Raw genomic sequence first — 26,395 nt, forward strand, 5'->3', positions numbered from 1 at the left:
ATTGTTTGAACATTTGGGCCATAAGTTACACGCCAAGTGGAAACACAAATGTGGGTAAATATCAGATTTGGAAACATGTAACATTTTGGCAACATTCAATCCAGGATATAATTGGAGCGAGCCACAACTAAAAAAATATTGTTCCTTTTTAAGGTAAACTTTGTTCCATAAATTGATATTGCGTTAGCCAAACTCAATCAATAAATATGATAATTTTTGTGCACCTCTTCACAAAAAAAATTGAACATAAATTGAAGAGATTCTTGATCTTGTCAGGCCCAATTCTTTCTTGGAATTACTTCAATATTGCAATGCTCGGGGTTCATTCGGAAACCTCTCGTAGCGTATCGTACCGGGTATGGAAAACAACGTCTCTTCTTGATTTTTATGCAAATTACTCAAACAATATCGGCCGCATTGCGTGAGACAGGTGAAACCAACGATCGTGAAACAGTGTATCAAAGGGTTATAAAAAAGGAGAGTATATGACAGCCCTACGCTGATGCTACGTCCGCCGGAAGATGTGATGGTGATATTCTAGCACTTTATGAGTATTGCTTCTTTCGTATCGATGTCAGGCTATGATAGAAGTTTATGATATACTCTTTTGGTGTCTATGGTATCGTTCCGATACTTTCGTGTTTAATTCAATTTGCCTAACAGTCCAATAAATATGTGTTTAATAAACGTCATGGCTAGAGGGGATTTTTTCAGGTTTTAGGTTGGTAAGGGACAAAGGAGACAATGTTTGCCCCACAACATTTGTTTAAATATGTTCTATGGTCAATATTTTTACAAGAATCCGATAGCAATTGTTTAGTTTAGTTTTTTTTTTATTAATTTTTAAAAGAATTATTTGATTACAAAATCTTTTTTGTATCGTTATCGATTTGGTTATGCAAGGAATATTTTGTAAAACACCAGGCGTCTCCATTAAGCGCGGAGCGTCCAATTCAAACAAGAATTGTTAGATTAAACCAGAAAAAATACTTTTTACGATTACTTTATTCATACAAAGGAACGAAACAGGTTTAAAATGAAACTGTTGAACAAAAATTTCATTTCTTTCTTCAATTCGATTGCATATGGAATCGATAGCAGACTATTGTAAATTTTAATTAATAAGTTGACAGATGTTTTTACATGATTACGTAGTATACTAGCAGCTTAAATGAAATATATATATACACACATAAGAAATTGAACCGTATGTCAATCAAACATTCTAGCTATAACATCTCATTTATACGTTTGAAACTTCTCGTACGCATTATTTTACCGTGTAACCACCGTACAGTCACAACAAACCATCCTTTCAATCTGTCATAATTGAATTTAAACAAGGGCTGCGGTTTTGACTTTAGGCGCAGGTATAACTAAATTAATTTAGACGGAAATGGTGAACATGTCAAAGCTCAGTGGCGCTGCGATAGTTGAGCACAATGTGCGGTGGGTTTCATTTAATTAGGTGACTTTCTTCAGCTCTGGTACCAACGGGGTACGAGCTGCCATCAGCCGTTGCCAGCTCTGTCAGCCATAATGCAGTGAAGCTTTCGGGTGTTGAGAAGGGTCCATCGCTATGGGCAACTACTATACGTCAAGTGGCTTCCTGCCGAGCGGTACCAGTGAGTTGTGACACTTTTCGTGACATTAGCATAGCCAACCGACTAGGTTGGAACATATTGCCGGTACCAATCGTTTCTGAACATGCTCTGAGAGCAGTGTTTGATGATAAAGAAGCTAAAGCGAATTTGTTTCTTGCGTTGTGATGAATTTGTTACGTGACAATCTTTAACTTCCGTGTTCCAGTTTTCTGCCTCATCTTTCGAAAGTGAGCGTAATATTCTATGGTGGAAAAATAACATCACCACCACTGCTCAAGGCAACTCTTTCAATTACTGCAAGATGGAAGGAATGCTGCCATTTGTGCCAAATCGGCTAAGGCAAACAGCAGCTGGCAGGTTGTTAAAATAAAGCGTGCAGAACGTTAGAAGCAAAATTTAACAACACCGTTCCATCTTTGCTCTGGGACCGAAGGAGTGGTTTAAGGTGGTGGGTGATGTAAAACAAGACAGACAAAAAGAGTAAACATACATGCACAACTCATGCTCCAACAAAAACAGCCGTGCAAAGCGTTCGCCAAAAAGCTAACAAATTGTGCTTCGTTTTTATCTTTTAACCATGGGACTGATCGTGACGCAGTGAAAAATGAAAAGCGTTTTGAATGAATTAAGAGAAATAAAAAAAAGGATTTTAAATATTTGCATTTACCCATAGCGGCCAAGCTGTGATTGCACCGTAAAGCAACTTCATGTATGTTTTGTTTCAAATGAATCATATAAGGCAGATTTTTTGCATCAAGTTCAGTTTTGTATCACATAGGATTGGAAAAAATCTTTAAGTTTAGTTTTTATAATGAATAAAATTGAAAGATCAAGCTGATCTACAGTAACGTTACTTAAAACCTCGAAATTACTCGTAACCAAACGAAAGATCTTCTGGCAAGATAACTACAGTAGATTGTAAGAAATTCATAAAACCGGATCTGTTTGCAAAGCATCAGTCATGATTCTGGAAAGGTGATTAAACTACTCCTGGAAGGTGTGTACACTTGGCAAGTAGTTTCAAAGCAGATAAGCAGCTTCCCTCCGTAGGGTCCTGTGTTTGCTCGGAGGAAGTGATGTTTGCACCGTTCAATCCAGCAAGTCCTGCGTCGTTAAGCTGTGTCGTTTGATGTGAATGATATTTCTCGACCCAAATAAACCCTCTCCTTCGCTTTAGGATTTTCTTTGCACAGATTTATTTATGTCAACCGTTAATTTGAGCACAGTGGGCCATATTTTCTTCCTTCTGATGCTTTGACTGCATCTCTTTTAACTTCTCGGTGAAGACGACAGCGGTACAGCAGAATTTATGACGCATAATTTCATGTCATTAGTACTGTACTTGAAGTGTGTTGAACAAACCATCTAAACTGGTTCGTAGAGCCCGCATGAATGTTAATTTATGAAAACGTTAGTATTGTAGAGTCCTGATGAATGTTTTAAGTGATGTGCTGTAAAAAGAGCCGTAATTATTCATTTCGTTACTAAAGATGGATTCAATGTTAAATTCAGTGTACAGTGGTGATTATGATTTGAATTTACAAAAAGTCAATGCTTTAAATAACAGCGTATATCGGTGGGGATCGAAAGTAAAATTGGTTCAAAATTGTGTGTGTCGGGTTATAAATCTCTTGTTTTTTGCTAATATTGTCCTTGAGTCAAAGAAAATATCAACCGTCAAGCAAGTTCGAAGTAACGCTCTTTTTCTGGAGCCAACAAATGCAATCAACTAGTTACAAATACACTTCCGAAAGCAAACAGCGTACAGAGTTTCACCGATAATGAACACTGCAAACAAATAAACCGGGTCGGTGTATCGTGTCGAGCAGTGTTTCAAAACATGCGGTACAGATTCTTATAGCAGTTCAGGTTGCAAGTAGCTACATCCACCAACGAGCATGTGACTTTGTGAGAAAATTAATTAAAACTTTAAACTGCACCCTGGTGTGCAGGCTGGCTGGCTGGCTGGCTGGCTGGCTGGCTGGTAGATTTTCTGTGCACTATTATCATTAGTATGCTTAATCAGAAGTTGTTCTATTAATTGCGATAACCTAGTGCGAGAAGGTGTTGCCAGCCGGAGCGCGGTACAGGGTTTAATCAGACATCCATTAAGATGCTGAGTCACAAATTTTGCTGAAATTATATCGGCGGAAACAATTACAACTTTTCCGCACTGCAATATGAAGGCAGCCGTAGAGTACCCAGGCATCGGTATTGCCCGAAGGAAGCAGAACAAAATTGGGAACCAATTAGAGACGATGGGCGATAGCTACGGGCACTATCGTACTGTATGTTTGCAGGTTTTGTAAGACGACCAAGTTGCGGTGGAGCAGAAAGTTTAGCAAATCTTGAGGGCATGGGAAGAATTGGAAAATGGTTTGTGGTAGAATCATGCCGACCTTTGTAGCTGGTATCAATTGAAATGTTTTATTTCGAAGAATTTCCGTGCGTGTGTGACTAACAGCTGGGATCGATAGTTTCCTTTTTAAGGCATCGTTTATTGAAATTGATTGAATTGAAGTATTATGTCTGCTCTAGTATTGACTGTTCTACTGCATTTGTATAATTTTGTGGATTGTACTTTATGTAACACATATAGATCAAGCTTAGTATTAAAAATAAAACTGTTTCACTCTTCACTCATTGTTCACACAAAACGAGAAGATCCATCTTAGAAGAATGGTTTGCGTTCATTGCGATTGTCCTACATGTGTGCTAATGGTTCAATGAAACTTTAAACATGGGACTCGTTTTCATTTTGCCACACATCTTTGACGAGGGAAAGCTAACATATGCCAGCATAGCATCTATGAGTGTGTGTGTATGTTTTTTTTTTAAATCATACTCCATCCTGATGCCCGGTAGGCGTTCGGCTTATTCTTATGTTGACGTGCTCTGTGGGAACAAATATGGTGCTTCAGGAGATAAAGGACATTCGGTAGGGAATGGAGGTGTGTTGCAGAAGATAATTTTCATTGCAATTCAGCACACAAAAGGTCCAGTTTTGGTCACATTTGAGCACATGACAGGAATAAAAACGGTCGACACACGATTAGTTCTTCGGGTTTTTCTCAAGGTCAAAAAGTTTGTCCTCCGCTCATACGAAGTGCTGAAGTGATTTTTGTTTAGCTCGAACTTTTTTTTTTTTTTTTTTTATTCATCAGGGACGGCCAGGCCGTATTGCTGTTTAGCTCGAACTTATGATGGGAGGAATTAATGTTTGACTTTAGTAATTAGCTTTCCACACAAGGGCGTCCGTTTGGGCATTAAGAGTGGTGAATGATCTAGCTGTATCCGATATTGGAATTTTGTAGGTAGCTTTAAAATTTTGTCGGAAGTTTCTTTACTAATAAATTTTAAAGAGCATTGTTTTATCACTACTTAAATGCCCAACATTATAATAAGACACACGTGTATGTTGTGTACAAAAGGATAGGCCGTACCGATTGTTAATCATGGTGAATTTTAATTAAATCCATAAATTTGATATACAAATTCTGACATGTCACGTGTGGCGATTCAATGCAGTGAGGCCCATTCGCTTTCCCATACTACCACCGCAATGGTTAAAGCTCGCTTCACACAATTTCCAAACAGTGTTGCAATCACGTACCAGGGTGGCAATAGTAACAGTTTCATTATTCTATGTATGCGCATTATGCGCTCTGGAAACCAGCAAGACATCACCAGGAATACCATATTTATTTTTATCTTTCAAATCGAAACAGGTGTCGTATTGCCTGTGTGCATTTATTTGCATTAATTGTGCGCGCTAACAAATGAGCTTTTCGTGGTTAATGTCATGCGTTTCTAGTTATGGGTGTGTGTTTTCTGAATTGGGTTGATATGGGCTAGGTTTTGGGAGGAAACTGTTGATAAACTACCATGAGCTTTGAATTTATATTTCTGTGAACATATGACACACATAACGAGTTTTTAATTGTATTTACCTAGAACGAGTAAAGCAAAGATTGAATTGTTACTAATGAGCTCTGAGAACTCGATCTTCTCATTCAGTGCTGTACAATGTTTTATCGGTGTTTACGAAGGTGGTGCATATACGAAGGTGGTGCAGGACGTTCTGGATAATTTTGACAGTTACATTTTTGTTTATAACTCGTGATGGAGTTGGCGTAGGAAAACAAGCAATACGTCATTCAACAGCTAAAAGTGTACGGAACAAGCAGCGTAATAGAAGCCGAGGGCGGGTATTTTGAATAAAATGAATAAAATACATGGTAAGCTACTTTTTATAAAACAAAAAAAATTTCCCCGATGATTAGTTTTGCCATAATTTTTTTTTCTCTGTAGGTGACTGTCAAAATTATCCCGAACCCCCCAGGGCGTCCTAATATGCCAACATTAAAACAATCTGAAAATAATTATGAAACATATAGCTTACGTGCAATTTTCATGCCAAAGTTCACGCTTTCTGTTTAGGTTTATCATTCAAATGAGACAAATTCCATATCTTGAGTTGTAGCCAGTTTTCTTTCCAGTCTTATGCTTAGTTAAAAAACCTTAACATACATTGAAGCTTCATAGGAACCGTAAGTTTAACAGCTACATTAGGCTGGGGCGCAATTAGCGCACATTACGAAACTCTCACTAACACATACTTTCGCTCGTTTATTCGTGAGGCGTATGATAAGGAAAAGCATCATCAAATCCATTTTCCATGTGCATTCGATTACGATGGTAATGTCATTACGTTCGCTCATTGACTCAGCTCCAATTCATTGACTATGCACTGCACAGTGACTGAAGTGGATGAATGATTCTCATGGATGGATTCCCATCCAGTCGTCATTAGTACAAACTAGTGGCGTTAAATCGTCGGCACAATGAATCGCATTTAATGCAACAATAGCTTAAATTAAGAGCTATCTCTTATTCATGGCATGGCACAGTTTTGAAGATTTGCAATTTTGAACCGGAGAACGAGCTGCACAAAAAACAGAACTGACTCGACTTTTTCTTCTTTCTTTACTTTGAAAACAGTGTGAGGAAATCACACGCAAACCATCACTTTTTTGTTATGGTTATGGTAAAGTTTGAGTATCAATCGTGGTCAAGCCCATCGATCGAGCAGAATCGGATGCTGAATTGGGTTCGTTCCGTTACGACAATAAATTTAATGACACATTAAACTTTGATTTATTGTTTTTATGTTCCCATTAACCCCCGTGGCTGAATTTTCCGTTGGGCAGTAAAGTGGAATTCATGTTGTGAGCAAAGAAACATTCAGACATGAATGCGGTGCAACAAAAAATTGGGTCATTTTCGTTAAGGTGGTTGGGAACTTCAGTTCATGAACGTAAAATTGGAAAAATAAATGTAAAAAAAAGGTAAAATTTTATAATAAAATCAGGTTTTTTGTTTTTTGTTTTGTTATAACGATTGAAGCAATTAATATTACTTCTATTCTTGGAGATAGTAAAGTGCTACAAATACTGTTCAGTGTAGCACACAGAAAATTTATATTTCGTGCATCGCACTTTTGTTACACGACTGACTGCTGGTACTAATTGGATGGTGCCGAAACATGATTTACTATTTATTTTACATGAAATATCCTAGAAATCATGACCAATGAAACTAAACTACGATGCATGGTTCGCTGGAAACCATGACAGGAAAAACCACACCACGTTCGACTAGAAAGTGGCAAAATTTGGCAGAACACTGCTTGGCTCAGTGCACACACGTACGAGCGGTTTATAGAAAATCCACGCAACCCATTCCAGTTTTTTTTTTGGTATTTTTGTTGTTGCTCTCAATGCACAAAACTCCATTGCTTTCATTGCGTATGTTACCTTCGAAGTTATCATGGAAACGTTCTGGTAATTTTGCGTGGTTTGTGATGTGGTTGGCTGCATAGTCAAGGCGGTAAACGGTTGGTTAATTGTGTTGCATACTTGATACGCATTGGTTTGTTTTTAACATAAATAGTAAAGCAGGTAATATTTTAATACTTGAGAAACATTAAACCTATATAAAAAAAATTGGTTTTCCATTACTGACCTTCCTTGACTTAGTTTTCTGGTAGCAAGATTTTCTGTTCTGCCTATTTATCTTATGGCATTTCTTTTCAGCATTTGATTGTGTGCTCCATGTGGACATGCTTTACATATTATTTCATGCTTAAACTCTTACGTTTCACACACTATGGTAAATTCAACATCGCTTCGCTCGGTACAATCCTTATCAAAGATTTCTAAGTTTGTTGAAAATCTCAACGGTTGTTGATGCTTTGCATAACGTCTTCAATTTGTTACCAAGATCCCGTATCTCGCCCCATAAATCCTCCCGGGTGTGCTTTGCCGCCCGGTTGCGTCACGGCCAAAGGAATGCCAACACGGTTTAGGTAAAATGGCCTCATTATGACGCCTGGTAAAATTTCCCCTCCTGATAAGGAACCCGCTACACGCCACATGATGCCCAAAATTTCCATTTAATTAGTTGTTTGCCAAACGGTTCCACTAGCAACATCCGGCACTCAGGCTCCAAGGGCTCGGCTGCTCCGTGAGCGGATCGGTATCCTTAATTCCACGTTTTGCAACGATTAGGTCACGTTTCGTGTAGCGAACACTAGCACGGGGAACATGAACGAAAAACAAAAAAGAACGAAAAAAAGAGAGAGAGAGAGAGAGAGAGAGAGAGATAGCGAAACAGTCTGCCAGCAAGCAGCAGGACGTTGTTTACAGATTAATCAAACCGACTTTTTGGGAGTGACGACTGTCGACGTGCGGCAGACTTGAAGACTTTTTCAAACAAAACGCCGGTTTTTTCGAAGGGTGTCAAAATAGGCGTTTGCCATTTAATATAGCATAGCGAACGAAACCAATGGTGGTGGTGAAAATTGGATTATGAAGATTTTTCATCGATGATTTCACCGCCTTCGTCTAGGTATCGGTCTAGGGAACGGGTCGACTCTTTCGGACGAAGCCGGACGCCGGATATGGGCTGATCGGAAGCGTTATAAACTGATCGAAAGCGGATTATAAAAAGAGGCACCGGGATAGTCGCTGGCGGTGGATTCTTCCGCAGAATGCGCTCTGTAGAACAAAAACTGTGGGAAATGAAAAACTCACAAAACATTACGTGCTAACTAGAGAACGGGAGAACATTTGGGGAGTAGATTGAAAAACGAAGACAACGAAAATTGCAAAGCCATACGAAGGCATGGGAAAATACAATTTGTTAGTTTAGTGTAAAGATGTTGAGAGTTCATAAGTTGGAATGTTATATCAATGAGGAAAACTTTTGTAGCGCAATTTTGTTTGTCCATTAAACATAACATATTGGATTTTAGTTTCATTGTTTCATTCCACGCAGTATAGCACCGCTGCCATTATTAAAAGAATTGTTGTAATATATTTTATTCATTTTTCGCTTTTTGAAATTGAAATAGATTTTTATTATGGAAATTTTATTGAATTTCAAATACCAAAAACTATTCAAGTGATGAGAAATCGTTGTTGCTATTTAATTCGAGTTTGAAATAAGTAGTTTTTTGATGTGTTTTATATTCTTTTATAAACATTTGGGTAGCGCTTGGTGGTTGAAGTTTTTTATATAAAGGTTAGTATTAAATCGTACCGTAAGAGTAATTTAATATTTATTTACATTTATATACGCTTATTAAATACAACTTTGAAAAAAATATATATATTTGTGCTAGGAGTTATGCAATAAAAAGATTCAGTCAGGATCGTCTCTGTGTAAGCACGGATGACTATCCAGTTGCTTGGTATAATGAAGTCAAGTCAGCCAGAAGTGGGTGACCTAGAGTTTTCTGGCTGTAGAGGTTGGTTGGTTGTAGAGCCTTAAAAGAAAATAAAATTGTTTGACGAATTTGTTTATGCCCTGTACTTAAAATCAAACCTTAATAGGGTCTTCACCGCAATAACTTTGTTTTGCTTAACGACCTTCATGATTCTTTCTTTGCAAACATATTTATAATGTGCATCTGGATAGCTACTTTCATCACAGAATTCTGGACTTCCATGGATATCTGGCTATTAATCAATGCTTGTAAGTTTTTTCGTTATATTTTCTGCACTGGAAAATAATTGTACTAAAATACATCATAATAGAAATTTTGTGTTCACGTGCTAAAACGCTTCATATCCTTGACAAATGTGCTGTACAAGTTGTTGAATGTAAGGTAGCAAGAGAAAGTTTCGTCGTGATGAGCTTTCCAAAAGTTCAAAGATTACGGGAAGAGAAAAGCTCGCTGGGAAAAATCGACGGAGCTTTTAAAGACAAACCTTTTGCATCAAAATGTCTGTCGTAATCCTGAAGCTGTGCATTTTCTTACCACAGTCGAGTATTTTTTACTTGAATATCATTATAACACGCACGCGTTACTAATAACCTGTGGGATTTACAAGTCACAAAAATCATTTAGGTGCCAACTGACGGACGTTGCAAATGTTTTATTTCGCATACGTTCATCCGAAACAATCGTTTTCTTAATTGCTGTAAATTTTGGATAAAGTATTAGAAAAAAAATTAAACAAAAATTAAGCGATTTCTTTTCCTGTATCAGTGTGACTATATGAAACAGACATTTTTGGCGGTCTGGTGATGGCGACGACAGCGGCTCCAATTCTTGACACCAGCCACCAACACTGTACGGAGTAGTGAAGTCAGGCCTCTGTGGTGAGGACCGACTATATATCTACAAGGTATCAGCAAATCTAGTTAATCGTTAGATGACCGACATGACCTAGTAGGTCGTTAAGCACAATAGAACTTTATTTGAAACATCAAGAGTGGATAACATTTCCGTATCTTCGCAAAAAAGAGTGTTTGATAAAAATACTCCTTAGTGTTGGTGACCTATGGCTTTACGCCCCCTGTCACGAAAACTGGGACGGACGCTGCGTGCTACTTGTCCTCGAGATGTTGAAACAGCGGAATCGTAAATAAAAGCCTGTAATGTTTTGATTATTTCTTTCAAAACTTGAAGAATGTAATCAAATAATTTTAGTTATTTGTTGATTTCTTTCCGTTTTGCTTCACTTTTCCCAAAAACGTCTCTTTTTTCCTTAAATATGGACAATACTTTTTACTGCCATTCATTGCTGTTCATACAACAGGAGAACAATTTACATTTGCCGGGGGTGACAACAGTGACAATTATCGCTGCTAACGTAGTAATACCGCTATATGCACATGCAATTCGTAATTCGTATAACATTTGTTAATACTCCCTGCGTCGGGAGAAACAGCAATAGTGTGGCTTATCATAAAATCCTCACTGTGACAGTAGCGAGAACCAATGCTAGCCAGCCGACGGAAGCGCTAGCGCCACTGGATGAAGCAGCCGATGCGGTTAGAAGGATATCGTTGATTTTATTATCGGTGTAGTTCTTGATGAATGTTGTCGATCCGAGATAGTTCGATTGCTGAATGACCTGATTTTCCACTTGTTTGTTCGTTTTAGCTGGTGAAGAGGATGGAGAATAGCGTACCGTGAGTCTTGGAACATTGTGTGTGGTACATTCTACTTACAGGTCTTGCGGTACACTTTCACCGACTCCTCCGTTGTGCCAAGGGAATTTTTGGCCACACATTTGTACACACCGAAGTCAGACACCTTCTCCAGCCGTATGGTGATTTTCATCGTCACCTTGAAGACGTGATCCTCGAGCGTGGAGTCGTACGTGCCACCCTGCAGTATGATTTCGCCCTTGCCCTTCATCCAGTAGTTGATGGAGTTGGGTTGGGCTTCGCTGTGGCACTCGAGAATGACCCGGCCGCCCAGCTCGGCGTAGTACTGGCGCGTCGGTATTCGTATAATCGGTTGGACTGAAATTGAAATCAAGTAAGGCGACGGATGAGGATGAGATCGTATCTTAGCAGGGAAGCAGCCGTACGCACAGTTAACTGTTACGATAATTCGTTTGCTGACCGTCGGTGGCACACCGTTTGATGCGATACAGTGATAGGAACCGGCGTTGTGCCGCTCGATTTGGTAGATGTGCAGCATCGCTCCATCGTGGCTCGTTACTATGCACGAATGATGATTAAGTTATTATTAGGCCCAGGGACCGAATCCGTCGCTAGTGGGTGGGATAGTACAAAATGAATAATACATACTTCCGGAATTCTCTACGGATGTGACAGATTTCTCCCCTTCTCGCTTCCAGGTGACCGTCGGCTCGGGGACGCCCGTTGCGGCGCAGGTAAGTGTTACGTTTGTGCCCTCCAGCACCACCATGTCCTGGCTGGTGGGATAGTCCAAAATGTCGGGTGGAACTGTATAAAGATCGAGGGAGAGAGAGAGAGCGAGAGAGGGAGAAAGATTATTGGAATCCAAGCTAAGTTATAAACAATAATTATTGATTCAACATCATCGTTTTATGTTGTGAGTAAAGTGAAAGTGATAAGTTTCTTATTCCTTGTAAGCAGTACATTAGCTTAAGTAAGAATAATTAAATTTGTTTATCCTTGTTGTTGGATCAACACATAAAATGTAGCCTCGTGACATGGTTTCGTTATGTTTAAGCTGACTTAACTATATCACATCTTCACCGCATGCAGATGAGACAATTAATATTCCCCCCCCCCCCCCCCCCCAAAAAAAATGCTTCCAAATCTCCTAGCCACTAATTACCATAAGAAATCGAAACGGCCGCTGTCACCCCGTACACCTGTAATGCGCTCTGTCTCTCATTGGCATATGAAAGCAAAACAAACAAAAAAGTGTGTTACTCTACCCTGCAGGATAAAAACAACACTTATTCCGTCCAAAAATCTTTAATCTTATGTTTGCGTGTTTGCAGATAGGATAATAATTTATCGTAAACAGCCTAGCGAAGAACGCACAGCAACTATGTGTGTGACTCCATAACCCATGCACCGACTGGAATGGTCAGCATGTTTGTATGCCCTTTAGGGGAATCGCTCTACTTACTGCCTACGCCCGGGTAAGTACCGAGGCAATGGGAAACCTCGTTAAGTCAACACCCGCTCAAGAAGGTCATAAAAATCTCCATAAAACTTTTTTCCCCTTCTATACTTACAACTAGCCTACCACTATCAAACTGTAATTGGAGGGATCAAAGGTGTGTTGCGTTTCCAGCAGGTGTTTAAATTTTCATCATAACCATTTACGTTTTCCTTGGGATTTTTGGTAGGTCTTCTGGTCGACCAGCCAACTGGTGGTGGTTTGAGTGGCGATGAAAGTGAAAGTATTTGCACGCAATTTCATCACTTTTACCATCCATGGTGACAATGAAAGCTGTCCAATTTGGGGCAAACTCCAACACCCTGGTCACATTGTAGAAGCCGTTAGTGGAAGACCCTTTACACCCGAGCGCCGTACGTAAAGATGTGTGGGAAAAGTGGAATTTCTACGCATTGTCTTACGAGTACGAAGTTCTCTGCTGCGGCACTATTTCATAGGACTATACGACATGAAATCAAGAAGCACTAGTGGAAGCAAATAAACGATTAATTGTGCGTCTCAAGGAGTATAAGACGGGAGGTACGAAAGAGAATGCGTTTGAAGCTGGATGCGTTTGTCCTGTTTTCACAAAACGTGATTTCCATCACCCGATTTCGCATACTCGTGTTGATCGGGGTTTCGGGTCGGCATGGGAGAAGTTGTGGTAGAACAAAAAGGGTAATGTTACGTCGCAGACGGTTGAGACTCATTGAGTCGAACGAAAGTTGAACTTCAAACGACTTGGTGGCGGTATAGTGAAACTTGGTGGTTTTCGTGCCTGGTAGCAATAGAAGGTGTTGTTGACTAGCGTACTGCGGCGCTCGATCAGTCTTGGCTGCTAGTCACGTTTTAAAGAAGCAGGCCAGTTTGGGGGCTGGAATAAAATGGTTGGTGATGGCTCTCTTGGTGGCAAACGAAGGATTTGAAGAGAAGTATAAGGAAGACAAACAATTATCGCACATAACAAAAATACTGATTGCCCGTGGGTTTAATGGGCAAATTAATAGCGCTTCGAATTTGTCCTTTCGTTGTTTGAAGAGAGTAGTTTAGTTAAAACTATAATTAACAGTAGTTTTGGAGTGGTAAAAAAATATTACAGGGCTTAAAATCGTCTGATCTTTCCAATTAAATAAAACTACACAGGGTATAGGGTATCTTATGTAGGCAAGATGAAATCAAAACTGATAGAAAAGGCATCGAAAAATCTGCAGACTCACGAACATTGTTTTTGGATGAGACGGCCATGGCTTCGGTACCAAAAACTGTCATTGGATCACTTCGATTCTGTTATCTGAAGCAGTTGATGGTCATGTTTCCTTCATTTTGATTACTCTCGAAATTGTTTGATGAGTTGATAATATATTCGGAAATGAGAAACTAACACGTAATTTCTTTTCGAGTAACTTTTCACACCGCCACCACCATAATTATAGGAGCACTTCCAAACCAAAGTATCAATTTCGAGGTTTTAATTCTTACCGACAACATTCAAGTACCCCATCTGGCTCTTCATCGGGTCCGTATTGATCTGGCACATGTACCAACCCTTGTCCGACTCGCGGATGTCTTTGATCCGGAGCTGCCAGATCCGCTGTTCGGTGTGTGTAATCGCTATCCGCTCGCTCTTCGTTATCACGAGTGTTTCGATTGTTAAAATCGTCTGCGTATCCACTCGCAACCAGGCGACCTAGTGGTGATAAGCAGTGGATGGTAAAGCAAAAGGAAGAGAAATCGGAAGTAAAAACTCATTATTTCACATTAGCGCACTTTTTGATCTAATGATGATGGTGACCGTGAAAAAGGGGGAAAAATAGTTTTGCTCCTTTTATTCCATTTGTGCTAATATGGCGGAAATGGTACGGTACGAATGAAGCAACGGAAACCGGAAACGTGACCAGCCAATTACCTTGTATTTGTACAAATCATGCACCGTACACGTCATCACTCCTTCGCGTCCCACCGGTACGGTTACGTTCGCAATCGGTGCACTAAATTTCGGATCAACTGCACGGTGATGTGGCGGAGTGTAAGAAAAAGGGGAAGAGAAAGAGAGAAGTGTGGAAACTGTTAGCGAATGAAAAGTTTGCGGTCAATTAAGTTATTCTTGAATCGTAATCGATGGTGTAGAGTACGCTGTTATTATTACTTTACAATCACATAAATCTTACATGAACGAAGACGTTGCGCAGAAGTTGTTGGACAACAACGGGTTGATTTGTTCGGGGAAGTCGAGTGCAACAAGATTATGTGACTGTTTACTTATACCTTCATTACCGAGCTGATGTGGTTTTCCGCCGACAAACAGAGGGTTCGATTGTTGGAAGTTTGTTGTGGGGAGTTAAAACTTTTCTACAAACATGCCAAGAAGCGAAGGCGTGGAGGTGGCCAGTCGTTGGTGATCGCATGTGACGACGAACGCTGCCATAATGCATGTTTGGCTGCGAATGGTGCATTTATCATAAGGCTAGTATTAGTGGCTTTTAGCACATACACACACATGTATGTTCTTCGTAAGCTGCAAAACTGCATATCGCTCCGTTGTTTGATAGGAGTTTAACGGAATAAGGGAGTAAGAGTGAGAGTCTGACGGCGGAGTCTCACATAGAGGCTCACCTTCACAGTGTTTGAATCGCAACAACCGGTTGCCTGAGACGGGGTAAACAAAGTTTCTGCAAATGTGGATGTAAGTAAAACCCCGTTTGTGTCGATAAGATTGTGCCAAGGACAAGGTATGGAATGGGACGCGTTTTCAAGTGGCGAACTTTCGCAAACTCCGTAACCGTATCCATATGTCCATATGGATAAGGCAGTGTGGTGAACGTTCCTCGATGGCACTGCCACTCGGTTTGTGTGGTATTGATTTACGATTGCTGACGTGTCTTTCTTTGGGTCATTAGGTTGCTGTTGAGATGAAGTGTAGATGAAATTGAATTGGTCGGTATGGACAAGAATGTTACCAACAGTACTGTGGTTAATTTGCTCATTTGAAAGTGGGTATTCTTATTGGATTCATGATATTAATTTGAGGGTTATTTGAGGAATTAATTTGACAAGATATTGTAGAGAAGGGTGTGCAAAATGGTAAGATGAACGAGCAGGTAAAATACAGTTCGCACTTTAAACATGATTTCGTTTTAGTTGGTAATGATTTTACCTGACTTTACAACATACTTTTGTAGCTTAGACTCAAATTGAATAAATGATACGGTCTTTCGAATTTATTTTTCACTATTTCCTCTTCTTTCTCGTGTTTTGAATGTATTTTATTTTAAGTATGGATAGAAAGTCAGGTATTACATTATTGAAACGCATTTCTTCTAATATTTTAATGTCTTGTGATACTTTACATTCATGTTGCCAAAATAAAGCAAAGAGTTTTTTGTTATTCTTATTTACTCAATAAATAATTCCAAAAATAAATCATGAAATTTAAAGTTTCTTAGTCGTTTTTAAAATAAACATTTGACTCTCTTCATTTTTTTTTTTGTCCCTTGAGGAATGGCCTGGCCGTATTGCTAGACTTATTAATACCACGTAGTGAATATAGTCAGTCCTCTCTACGGGGGTCGATTCGGATGGGATTTGAACCCCAACCCTGTGAAGATCGGTGCCACTGCCGCTTGCACCACCCATTTACTTCCTTCAGTTTATAAAACAAAACGTTAAAAAACTTAAGTAAAGAAAAACTCCTCTTTTCTTACATTTGGTCGCATATAACTCCGCACTCAATAAGCGAAAGGTTGGGACTACACGAACAATGGTGCAATTGTCATCTCATCGATCCCTCGATCACAATTAAAAAACGCGACCGTGACCGTACCGTCGCTGCAGATAAGAAACTTTTCAGACTAAACCACCGAACAGCGGTGTGAGTATGCTTCCTTTACGCATATCGTAGAAGACGTTCCCAGAAGAAAACAAAAATCATCCGAACGTCCACCGATACGCACTTGGTCTATGAAAAAAGCTAGTCCCTTTTGTTTGCTTTCCTGCAGTTTTTTGTTGGTAGCTGTGAACCACAAGAACTTTGCTATCTTTTTGGGTTGCGTGCAATTGTCTATTGTTCTGGCAAAGAGTGCTACTTTTATGCCATCTTTTGCTTAATCTCTGCTGGGAAATGGTATTCATAATTTCAGGCAAACCAGTCAGTAGTGAAACGGTGAAAGATGTGCTGCCAATATTTTGATAAACTTACAGCAGGGAGTCCTTCTTCGTTTGTTCCGGAGGTTTTCTTCCTTTGAAGCAGTAAAATGCCATTCAAAGACATGTTACTTATGATAGAAAGTGTTTGATTAAAATTTGTATTTTGCTTAAAATTTACCTTCGCATTTCCTTCCGAAAGGAAAAAAATATCTAAATTTTTTTCTTGAGTTTCTTTTTCTTAAGACTATTCTATCAGGCCTATCATTTACAATTTATCCACACCTTATGGCTTTTGACGCGTCAGAAAATGATAAATTTATTGACCATATTTCCCATTACCGGGTATTTTAGTCCATTTCCTTTGGCCGTTGTATTTCGGTATTCTTTGCTTTAAAGAACTATACGGTGGAAATAGTTTGGGGAGGAACCCTACGTTCTAGCTGCAAACCAGACGCAAATGGAAGCATAGCAAAGCAAACCAAACATTAACCCGGCGAAGCGAAAATGGGTGAAATTAGAATAATAAATTAGTAATGACATAATTTGTATTTGATTTCGCTTTTATTTGTCACCTCGTGGTTCTGGCACGGAGCGAAAGCGAGCGAGCAATGGATCCGTTTGGGTCGTTTCATTTCGTTACGTTCTACACGTTTGTTTTTGTTAGATATTTTTCAAAAGGAAATCAAACCATGCTGCTTGGAGGAGCGAAAGAAAAACAAGACGAAGACAGTAATGAAACAACCCGAAAGCAACGAAAGTTGTGTCACAACTCCACTCCACGATTCGCGCCACTTTGGTTTGTGGTGTAAATAATTTTATTGCATGCTAGGGGCAGATTTAACACTCATTTTCTTTTTGGCCAAACCCGTTTCCTTCCTTTCTTCGCATTATTTTGCCGTACGTGGTGCTGTGCTTAAGTGTTTGTTGTGACTATTTGTGGCTTGCTAATTGTCAAACACGAAAAATAATGACGGAAAAGGGATGGGAAAATTACTCATTTCCAGTCATAAGTTTAACTACGGTTCGCACGAGGATTGGCATTTTATTCGTTTGCTTATTTGCTGGTTTACACTTCTCCCACGGAGGCAGTCAGAGGGTCGCACTATCGTTCTCTGTATGCTAACAAATTGCTCAACGGGCGGGAAAATTAGTTATCCCCGGTGCGCCGGTCGGTAGGTCGGTTTCCGCTGGCGTTTGTTTGTTTTGTCAGCAGTTAAATAAACTTCCGCATATTTCGCGCACCGCAGACACCACCAAAAATGGGGTGCTTGGTAGGAAGTGACCTCTCTACTAAAAAGATTTTATTTTTCTTCTTTGAATCTTTCCTTGAAGCATAGCCAAGTTGGCTTACTTTTTTGCTTTTTGCTGTACGTTCCTTTTTACTATGGTTAGTTTGGTATAGTACTATGGTATAGTTTACTGCAAGCATGCACTTTTGACATGATGCAAAAGTTTTTTTTTTTTTTTTTTTATTCATGAGGGACGGCCTGGCCGTATTGCTATGCAAAAGTTTGAAGGTATGCAAAAGTTAGCGTTAAATCAAAGCATCCACCAATTTGCAGTTCGATAGCTAAACGCAGACATTGTGGAGAAAGGGCACGTCGAAGCATATTTTCTCCAAGAAGTGTTTATGCGGTGTTTACGTCACATTAGACCTCATCATCGTCTTCCTGACGAGCGTTGGGAAGTAAAAAGTTTAACTGGACACTAAACACAGGGGAGTTTACCTTGTATTTTAACCCTTTATAATGTAATGGTTTAACCACAAACAATCACTGAATTCTCTAAGGCAAGATTTAAAGACATATTGTATCAACTATTTTTAATATTTACTTTCTTTCAACTACTATGCGCTACAAAATTAGAGTGACCAACCACTCCTTTGTGAAGTCGGTATGCTGCTACTGCTGTCGGTATATTGCAGTTATTTTCAGAAATTGTTGCCTTCCTAGCAAGCACAGCAACACCGTGTCTAGATCTGATTTAGAGATATTAAAGATTTTACCAAGGGACGGCCCGGTGGTGTAGGAGACAGCGGCGCCGATCTTCAAACGGCAGGACTAGGGTTCAAATCCCATATTGACCGTCCGCCCGTAGTGAGGACTGACTAACCAACTACGTGGTATCGGCGAGTCTAGAAAGCCATTTCGTTGGCCGGCATTACCTTATAGGTTGTTAAGCTAAGAAGAAGAAGAGATTTTATCAAGTAGAAGACCCAAAAATCGTAAAGATAATCCCCAGGGAGCCTCATGAGGCTTTTTTGCTTCACAATAATACAATTTTCATTATAATCACTTATCAAATGTCCTTAAAAATAAACAAGGCACGAAGCGTTGAGAATTTACCTATCGAACGCAAAGGTTTGGCAGGTATCATACATTTTGGACAGAGCTCATGTTTCACAGGCCTCTAAAGCTCTGGTGCTATTCTATAGATCATACTTTACTTTAAAATATGGTTCTGGACCTTACAATTTTCTCAATTTCTAGTTTAGTTGATTGACAACTTAACAATCATTTTTAGAATGATATTTCATATCTCCTAGGTTTTGAATGTTTTAAAATGAAAAAAATATATTTAAGGTAAACTCATTACGCGGTTTTTATTTCATTACTTTAAGTTGAATCTTTAGGAAAACACTTTTTCAAAAGTCAGCAAGTGATCACAAGAAAACCAAAATATCCATGCACCCTGAAGGGTTATCCTTTTTTCATGTTTATGTTTCGCTTTCCAATCCTATCATCATCATCGACGTCATTATTGAGTAAACACTCACCACCACAGCAGGGCCGACTACAGAAAACCGGACCACCGGACAAGAATTACCTGCTTGTCTTGTTGAAGCGTTCGCTAACGGTGGCAGTTCCGGTTCGGGTTTGACGCCGGGAGGGCTACAAGACTTCCGCTCGTACTTAACCAAGACACGAACCTTCTAAGGCCCGCTACCGAAGAACCGTTTGCACCCTTAAAAGCCGTATGCAAAAATGGCTCCGATATCGGGTATCCAGCTAGTGGCCATTGTCATATGGCCGTTATTGACTTTTTGACTTGTACACCGATGCCACGACACCGGTGCTCGAAAGAGCCGTCGCTGGAAAATCAATTGCAAATTCCCATAATCACGTCTAATTTAGGAATAATAATACCTTCCCGCCGTTAATCATTGCGCCTAGACGGCGGTCATTTGAACGGCCGTTTTCGAGCCCACAAGGGTCACTTCAAACCGAGAGGGTCTAGAATTGTTTCAGCGTTATGCGAGCCCTGTTAGAAAGTGGACACCGTCAACTGATCAAGTGAAAGTTTCTCGCTTGCATGTGTTTTCTTAAAGCCGCATGTGTTGATTGTTTGGAATTGAGGGTATTTACTAGAAGAAGGGTGAATTTTTTTTTATTTCTTGATGGCGGTGTAATGTCTAGGATGGCCTAGACATCGTGGGTTTCGAAGGTTTTTTTCGATAAAGACAAATGGTGAATATTTTATTATGTACAAACATAGACGCATCACAAGTTGTTGGCAGCCCTCCTAAAAACAAAAACAGTATTGCTGCTTCCAGTCCAATAAAATGAACATCTTTCAATCAGTCTTCAAACATTTGAGCTCAATCCTTTAGAATGGTTTGTTATCTCAATCAAACAACGAAACCAATATGGTTACAGCTACAAGTTGCGCTTCCTAATGATATTGAATCCGTGCCTGTAGCCATACCATTCCGTGAAAGAGGCAATAAACCATTTTGAATATATGAAAAAGGGTGACTCAACAGCGAACAATGTACCATTCAAAGAGCCTCAAAGAACCGTATTGAAGGGTCTTCCTCTCGTGTAAGGATTAAACAATCATTTCACATAGGTATGTTTTATTTAACCTGGCTTTTCTTAATCTAGTATATTGCGTTCCTGCTGAATACTTGATTGATTTAAAATTATAATACTATGAGCAATAATGTTACATTTATTACTTGGCTCTAAGATCATGTTGTCCTAGTTACCTCAATTAGTTATTCGTCCCACAATAAGGCATGCATGATTAGACGAATATACATGACCTATTCTCGAATAAAAACTGGAGAAAATTATCTTTAATAAATTGTGCATGAAAAACGTTCCATCATGCGCTTCCAGAAACACTACTACTGTTTGCCTGCCCGTTTCGACACCAAAGACTAAACTACGAGCTAGCCTTTAGAGTAGCGCATTATCAGTCTTGCCGATCGCGGCTTCGACTTTCAAGGCAAATTGTCCAAAACCTACATCTATTCTGACGTTCGTTTGTTACGTCCGTTCCATCGCAACGGAAGGATTATACCGGCAAAAAGGAATCCCAAGCTGGTGGAAGAAAATTGAGCTATAAACTGCTTCCGGATTATTAGCGTTAATTGAAGTTGTAAATTTTCATTTTTTCGTTTCGTTGTCGTAAGTGTGTGCGGGAGCGCGCGTGCTAGTGTGTTTCGATATTATGTTTTATGTTTTCCCTTTTGCGTATTGCGGCAGCATAGTTTTGCCCCGTCGCTTAGTGTGGTGTGCTGTGGGCTTAAGTTGAATACATCAGATTCCTAACTGCCAACCGTTGCCATGTGCTTGAGTTACGACGATTCGAGCCTGGGAGTGTTTGGAATTCGGATGGCTCGGAACGGTGACTTCAGTCCACCATGCCGATCGTCATGTTCGCAAGAAAGCATACGCCCGGAGCGGACCAATTACAGTTAATCGCTAAATCGATACCCCCGGAATGGGTAAGCAGTCGGTCTCACGAAAAGGCCTACGAAAAGTGTGGTTGTGTGTGCTTTGCCGTTTGCTTCGGTATTTGCCAATGAGTTTGGTGATTTTCTAATTAAATGGTTTATTGACGCAACCAGCGGCTTTTAATTGAGTTAAAAATCGACTGTTTGGTGTTGGCTTTGATCTAATCATCACTTCGACACCGGAGACTTGCGTCGTGCGCCCGTTGCGAACGGGTTGAGCAAAAAATAAAACAAAACGCAAAGCAAAACGATAGCGGGTAGAATTTCTCATGCGCAACCGAGGAAATGTGAAACCAGATGGAAAATGCCAAATGATAACATTTACCACGAAATGAACGGTGCTGGAATTATAGCGGACGGTGGAACGAGGTGGGAACAACTACCGCAATCCAAGTAGATTATCTGCTATAGTAAGGATTAAAGGCCTTAAAAAAGTGAGTGGTATGTTGACATTTACACCGAAGTAATAAAAAGCTTAAGTGCTGTCTCTATTGGTTTTGGTCAGAAAATAGGCCAGCTTTGTCTTAGAAAAAGGATGAAATAAACGTTATGAGCAGGAGAAAAATTTCAAAATATAAACATGCTGACTATCGATTTTGCTGTGGCTCAGTAAAGTCCTATTAAAAACGATTCGGTATATTTTTTTCCTACTTGCTTCTTCTTGCTTTCCCACTTTTATGCGTGCAAGCACGCCAAAGTAAAGCTTTAATCGCGTAGGATCTGAAATGACATTAGGAAAACGTAGCTCCTAACGCCCAGACGAAGAAGAAGGTGGAGACATTAACCTGGGTATCATTGTCTTAGATATTTTAAACCTATTCATCGTCCCCTTGCCCTCAGCACTTTTCGGTGTAGATGATGATGATGATTTCGATCCATTTGTTCGCCGCTTAACATGACACAAATTTACATTTGTGTTTGTGTTTGTTTTTTTTTTATTCAATGTCGAGCAAGGTTGATTGCTTTAATTGCTGGGCGTTAAAGCGTCACCTTCTGAAGGCAACGCTGAACTTGGTTTGGTTTTTAAAAGGGTTTTTCTTGTATTTTCTTTTTCAGAAGACTTTTTCGTTTGGTTTGTCTTAGCGAGCATTTTCGGAACGTTTTAAGGAGACCGGTGGTTTGGGAAATGTTGTCCTCGCCGTTGCTGATCCGATGCTATTTATGAGCTGTGGTGGCTTCACTCTTCGGTGACAGGTCAAACATCCGTTGGTATTATGATAATCAAATGAATTCAAAGGAAGGTTTTAAGGTGTGGGTGTTGAAATCTGTTTAGTGATGCACAATTTTGATTAAATTTGGGTTTTTGTTTCGTTGAGAATGTCATAAGTATATGGAATACAGGTAAAGAGAGTATTGTAAAAATATGAATAAACTAAGTTCAATTTTAAAATTGCGTAAAAAATATTGATCTGATGAAGTTTGTTAAACCCAAGGGATTGGATTTGAAACTGTTTTAAAGTCTTTTAAATAAAAAACAATTTAAGTCATTCTGTAAACTTTAGTGAACTTTAGATCAGTGTTCAATTTTCATGAGAAGCTAATGCAATCATGTGCGTATTTGGAAAAACAAATTCTTGCAAGCAATTTGTGAACACTCCGTCCTCTTGATATTTCGCATTGGTAAGACATGCGAAATTATGTGTTTATTTAGAGCTACGCAAATATGATTGCTCAGGAAAACAAAGAAAAAAAAGAACTGCGAAAAAATGATTGTTTTGTAACGTTGCATTGGTTTATGCGTGGCGTGTTATGTTCACTATGGCATTCTACACAACCCCATACGCCAGAACCCTTTCAAGCCTGCAAGGCAAACAAATCGGCAACATGAGTTACATTTTTATCAAGGGTTTTGTTTGGTAGCTAAAGAATATCCTTCCTGAAAAAAAGTGTATTTTCTACGGTTTGTTTTTGGCACCGAAAATCACAATGATGTCACGCATGTTTGTCTGTTTTTCTACCGATGCTACTTGCGTAGCAAATAATCAAGAATATTGCTAAGGAAACTCTCAATCCTTGCTAGCTAACCTTTCCGGTATTGATTCTTCCCGGAGTCGACCAACTTCAAAACCCACAAGCTCGATTTAGTCAACTATTATCAGCTGCTTCTTCCAGGAGCTTGAAATAGCTCGTTTTTGATGCAGTACACAATGAGGCAGCCTTCCTTTTATTTTATTTCCAACAAGATATTCCAGCTAACCGATGCAAGAAAGCGGATGCAGCGAATAATCAATCGATGGGCTGTTGTAGTAGTCTTCCTACCGCACCGTACTCACGTTGCTTGTAGTTTTAATTAAACACAGGGAATAAAACTAATTATGTAATTACACAACTAATTCCATAGAAAGCTTCACGTGGCATAAGCGGTAACGGAACGCGTTCGCTTTGGGGCTGTGCGCTGCTAGAGTATCATCTGCCTTTTGTTATGCCGTCGGAGGTTTCGGGTGGTTTCGGTGGTTTCGGTGCATCCTGCGGCTACGTTTGGGTAACCGTCAAGAAGGTGAAGGTGATGGCATTCCTTTTGTCCGCCTTTTGCTGGGCTGGCTACCGGGACGGGTTACCGAGTGCATTTGGGTACGGGATGGCTACAGGTGGTTCTTGAGATTAGTTACAACACGACGGGTTACCGGCTGCAACTGCAACATTCTTCCCATTCAATGGAAAACCTCACCGGATGGCTGTAAAGTGGCACTCGACTTGGATGGGGCAAAGATTGGATCGCTAAGAGGCAACGGCAAGAGTCAAGATGTTTAACACGCATAATGTTGTGGGCTGCTTGATTCAATAACAAGTGCACACACAAACACACACACAACCCGTACTGCACCGTCGCACATGACCTCCCGACAACATATGTTCGTTGCCGTTTGGACACAAAACCGCTTCCGGCGTTTGGCGGTAGGTGTATTCACTCGTTATCTTCTTACAAAAGGGCGCACACCGTTACAACGACGGTACAGGGCGAACTCGTTTGAAACGGAGGTATTAAGTGAATCATGTTGCGTTAAGATAGTTTCACTACTGACACACTCACACACCAACACACACTGAAGAGCATGAAACTACCGGAAGCGGCGATGCGTGTTACGATATTAAGCAGATTGCTTTGGGAAAAGTTTATTGAATTAGTCAGTAGGTCCGGAAGCGGGCGGTTTTTATTGTAGATAAAGAAGAGTGAATTGCATGGGTAATTAATGCGTTTCGCTGGGTCGCAAAGGCGCTCTAGCAGAAGCGATTTTTTAATTGAAGACAGTAAAAAAAGATTCAATTGAACCGAAGTACAGGAAATACAGTTTAATGGTTAGAGAAGCTTTCTGAATTGCTTATAATTTCTGGGAATGCTGGAAATCCGTTGCTTTTTTTACAATTGTCAATCAAGATGTTAAAATGAATCTTTGAAATTTGAAGAAAATTTGCATATTATGGAGTCTGAAAATTTGGAAGCTTCGTATTTGGAAATTTCGTATTTTTGATTACTTAATCCAACAATTGTTTATAACTGTGGTATTTAGTTATGTTTCTAAGCACTATTTAAGTGCATTACTGAAGAAAGCTTTGACACCTGAATAGCGCAATAGCTTTTTTATTTAATTTTTTATTTTAATTTTTTTCAAATTCCCTGCTCTCTACTAAATAATTTCAGATTTGGGAGCAATAAATGTTTATTAGAATTAATTTTAATTTAACACATGTTTCGTTACATTAAAATTTTACTATTTTTTCCCCTTGTGTATTCATCATGAGCCATTTCGATATTGTTGTTGTTCATTTAAATGAGGATTGAGTTCCGCCCCAAAAGTAAATTTTGGAAATATTTTCTTATGTTTTTTTTTTTTACTTTTCTTATTCAACATTAGGGATCATGTGCAATGATTTACCTATGTTGAGATTTATCAATGAAGAAAACAGATTTTAAAAATATCTCATGCATGTGATTTGCGTTCCTTATTTCACAACAAATTTTGCTCAAGCAGATTACTGTCTTGAATCCCTTTTTCAATCACTCACAATTTTAATATGAATACATGCACCACGAACGCAACACATACAGGTTTGGTTTAGCAATGACTACTTTCAATGTTGTCAACAGTTTTAATCAACTTTCTTTTAAAGGTTGTGTAAGATGATGAATAGAAAACGAAGAAGCTTTGAAGATCATATGGTTTTCGACGTTTCTCATAACCAAAGAAATTAGAAATGTACAATTACCAGATTCTTCAACCAATTTTCCTTTTTTTCTATATTTAAATTTTTAGAAATAGTACCGTCCGGTAAACTTAAACAATTATTTTAATAAATTTTCATTAGTTTATGAAAATACATTTAAGCTAAACTTCATTTCACTTACTTCCGGATACATCAAGCAAGGCATAACAGCTTGTTATTCCAACTAGCACCACCAGCGTTGTTTTGTAACATTTATCCATTGTTGATTCATTTAACAAAGCCATCCAATTGTTTTCTTTGTCACTTAGTATTGTTTGTTGTACTTAAGATAAATTTCACATCACTAGATAATTATTTTTGATTATCTCTGCAAGCGAATTTGTGCAATAAACATGTATGTTTTGAACATATTTTCACTTCAAAACAATTAAAAATGAGTTTTTTTGCAACAGAACCATTAGTTTTCCTTTACAGGACACTAATCTGAACGACTTTACCCTACGCCTTCAGTGAAGGGGAACCGCGAGACCAATCTGAACTGCAGCGAGCGTAAACATAAACTGCTTAAGAAAGTAGCCGACCATCCGGTTGTCGGTATCCCTTTCGTTTTAGTGCTCTAGCACGGTTTGCTCGGTCCGTAGCGCTTTGCCCGAACCCGCCTTCGACACTGCTTGAGATGTTCCTGGAGCATAAGAACAACCGAGGAGCGGTAGCTAAACGCCCGCCACATTGCTTCGTTGCTAGGTCGCGAATCGAAGTCACTGTTAGTTGAGTTCGTTTGCA

General features: G+C 39.4%; 2 protein-coding genes across 3 annotated transcripts in view; one reads left to right on the top strand and one right to left on the bottom strand.

The window, feature by feature from the left end:
* The window catches only part of LOC126565134 (elongation of very long chain fatty acids protein AAEL008004-like), a 588,598-nt gene that overhangs the window by 353,581 nt on the left and 208,622 nt on the right, over positions 1 to 26,395 (top strand). The window lies entirely within an intron of this gene.
* Positions 10,859 to 25,896, bottom strand: LOC126560574 (opioid-binding protein/cell adhesion molecule homolog). Its single transcript, XM_050216532.1, has 7 exons — positions 25,794 to 25,896; positions 14,471 to 14,568; positions 14,044 to 14,251; positions 11,715 to 11,873; positions 11,496 to 11,624; positions 11,127 to 11,423; positions 10,859 to 11,058 (listed from the first exon to the last, which is right to left on the bottom strand). Exons 1-7 carry the CDS (start codon positions 25,894 to 25,896, stop codon positions 10,859 to 10,861), a joined length of 1,194 nt encoding a protein of 397 aa, XP_050072489.1.

Source organism: Anopheles maculipalpis, chromosome 3RL, assembly GCF_943734695.1.
Source record: "Anopheles maculipalpis chromosome 3RL, idAnoMacuDA_375_x, whole genome shotgun sequence".
Taxonomy (NCBI): Eukaryota; Metazoa; Arthropoda; class Insecta; order Diptera; family Culicidae; genus Anopheles; species Anopheles maculipalpis.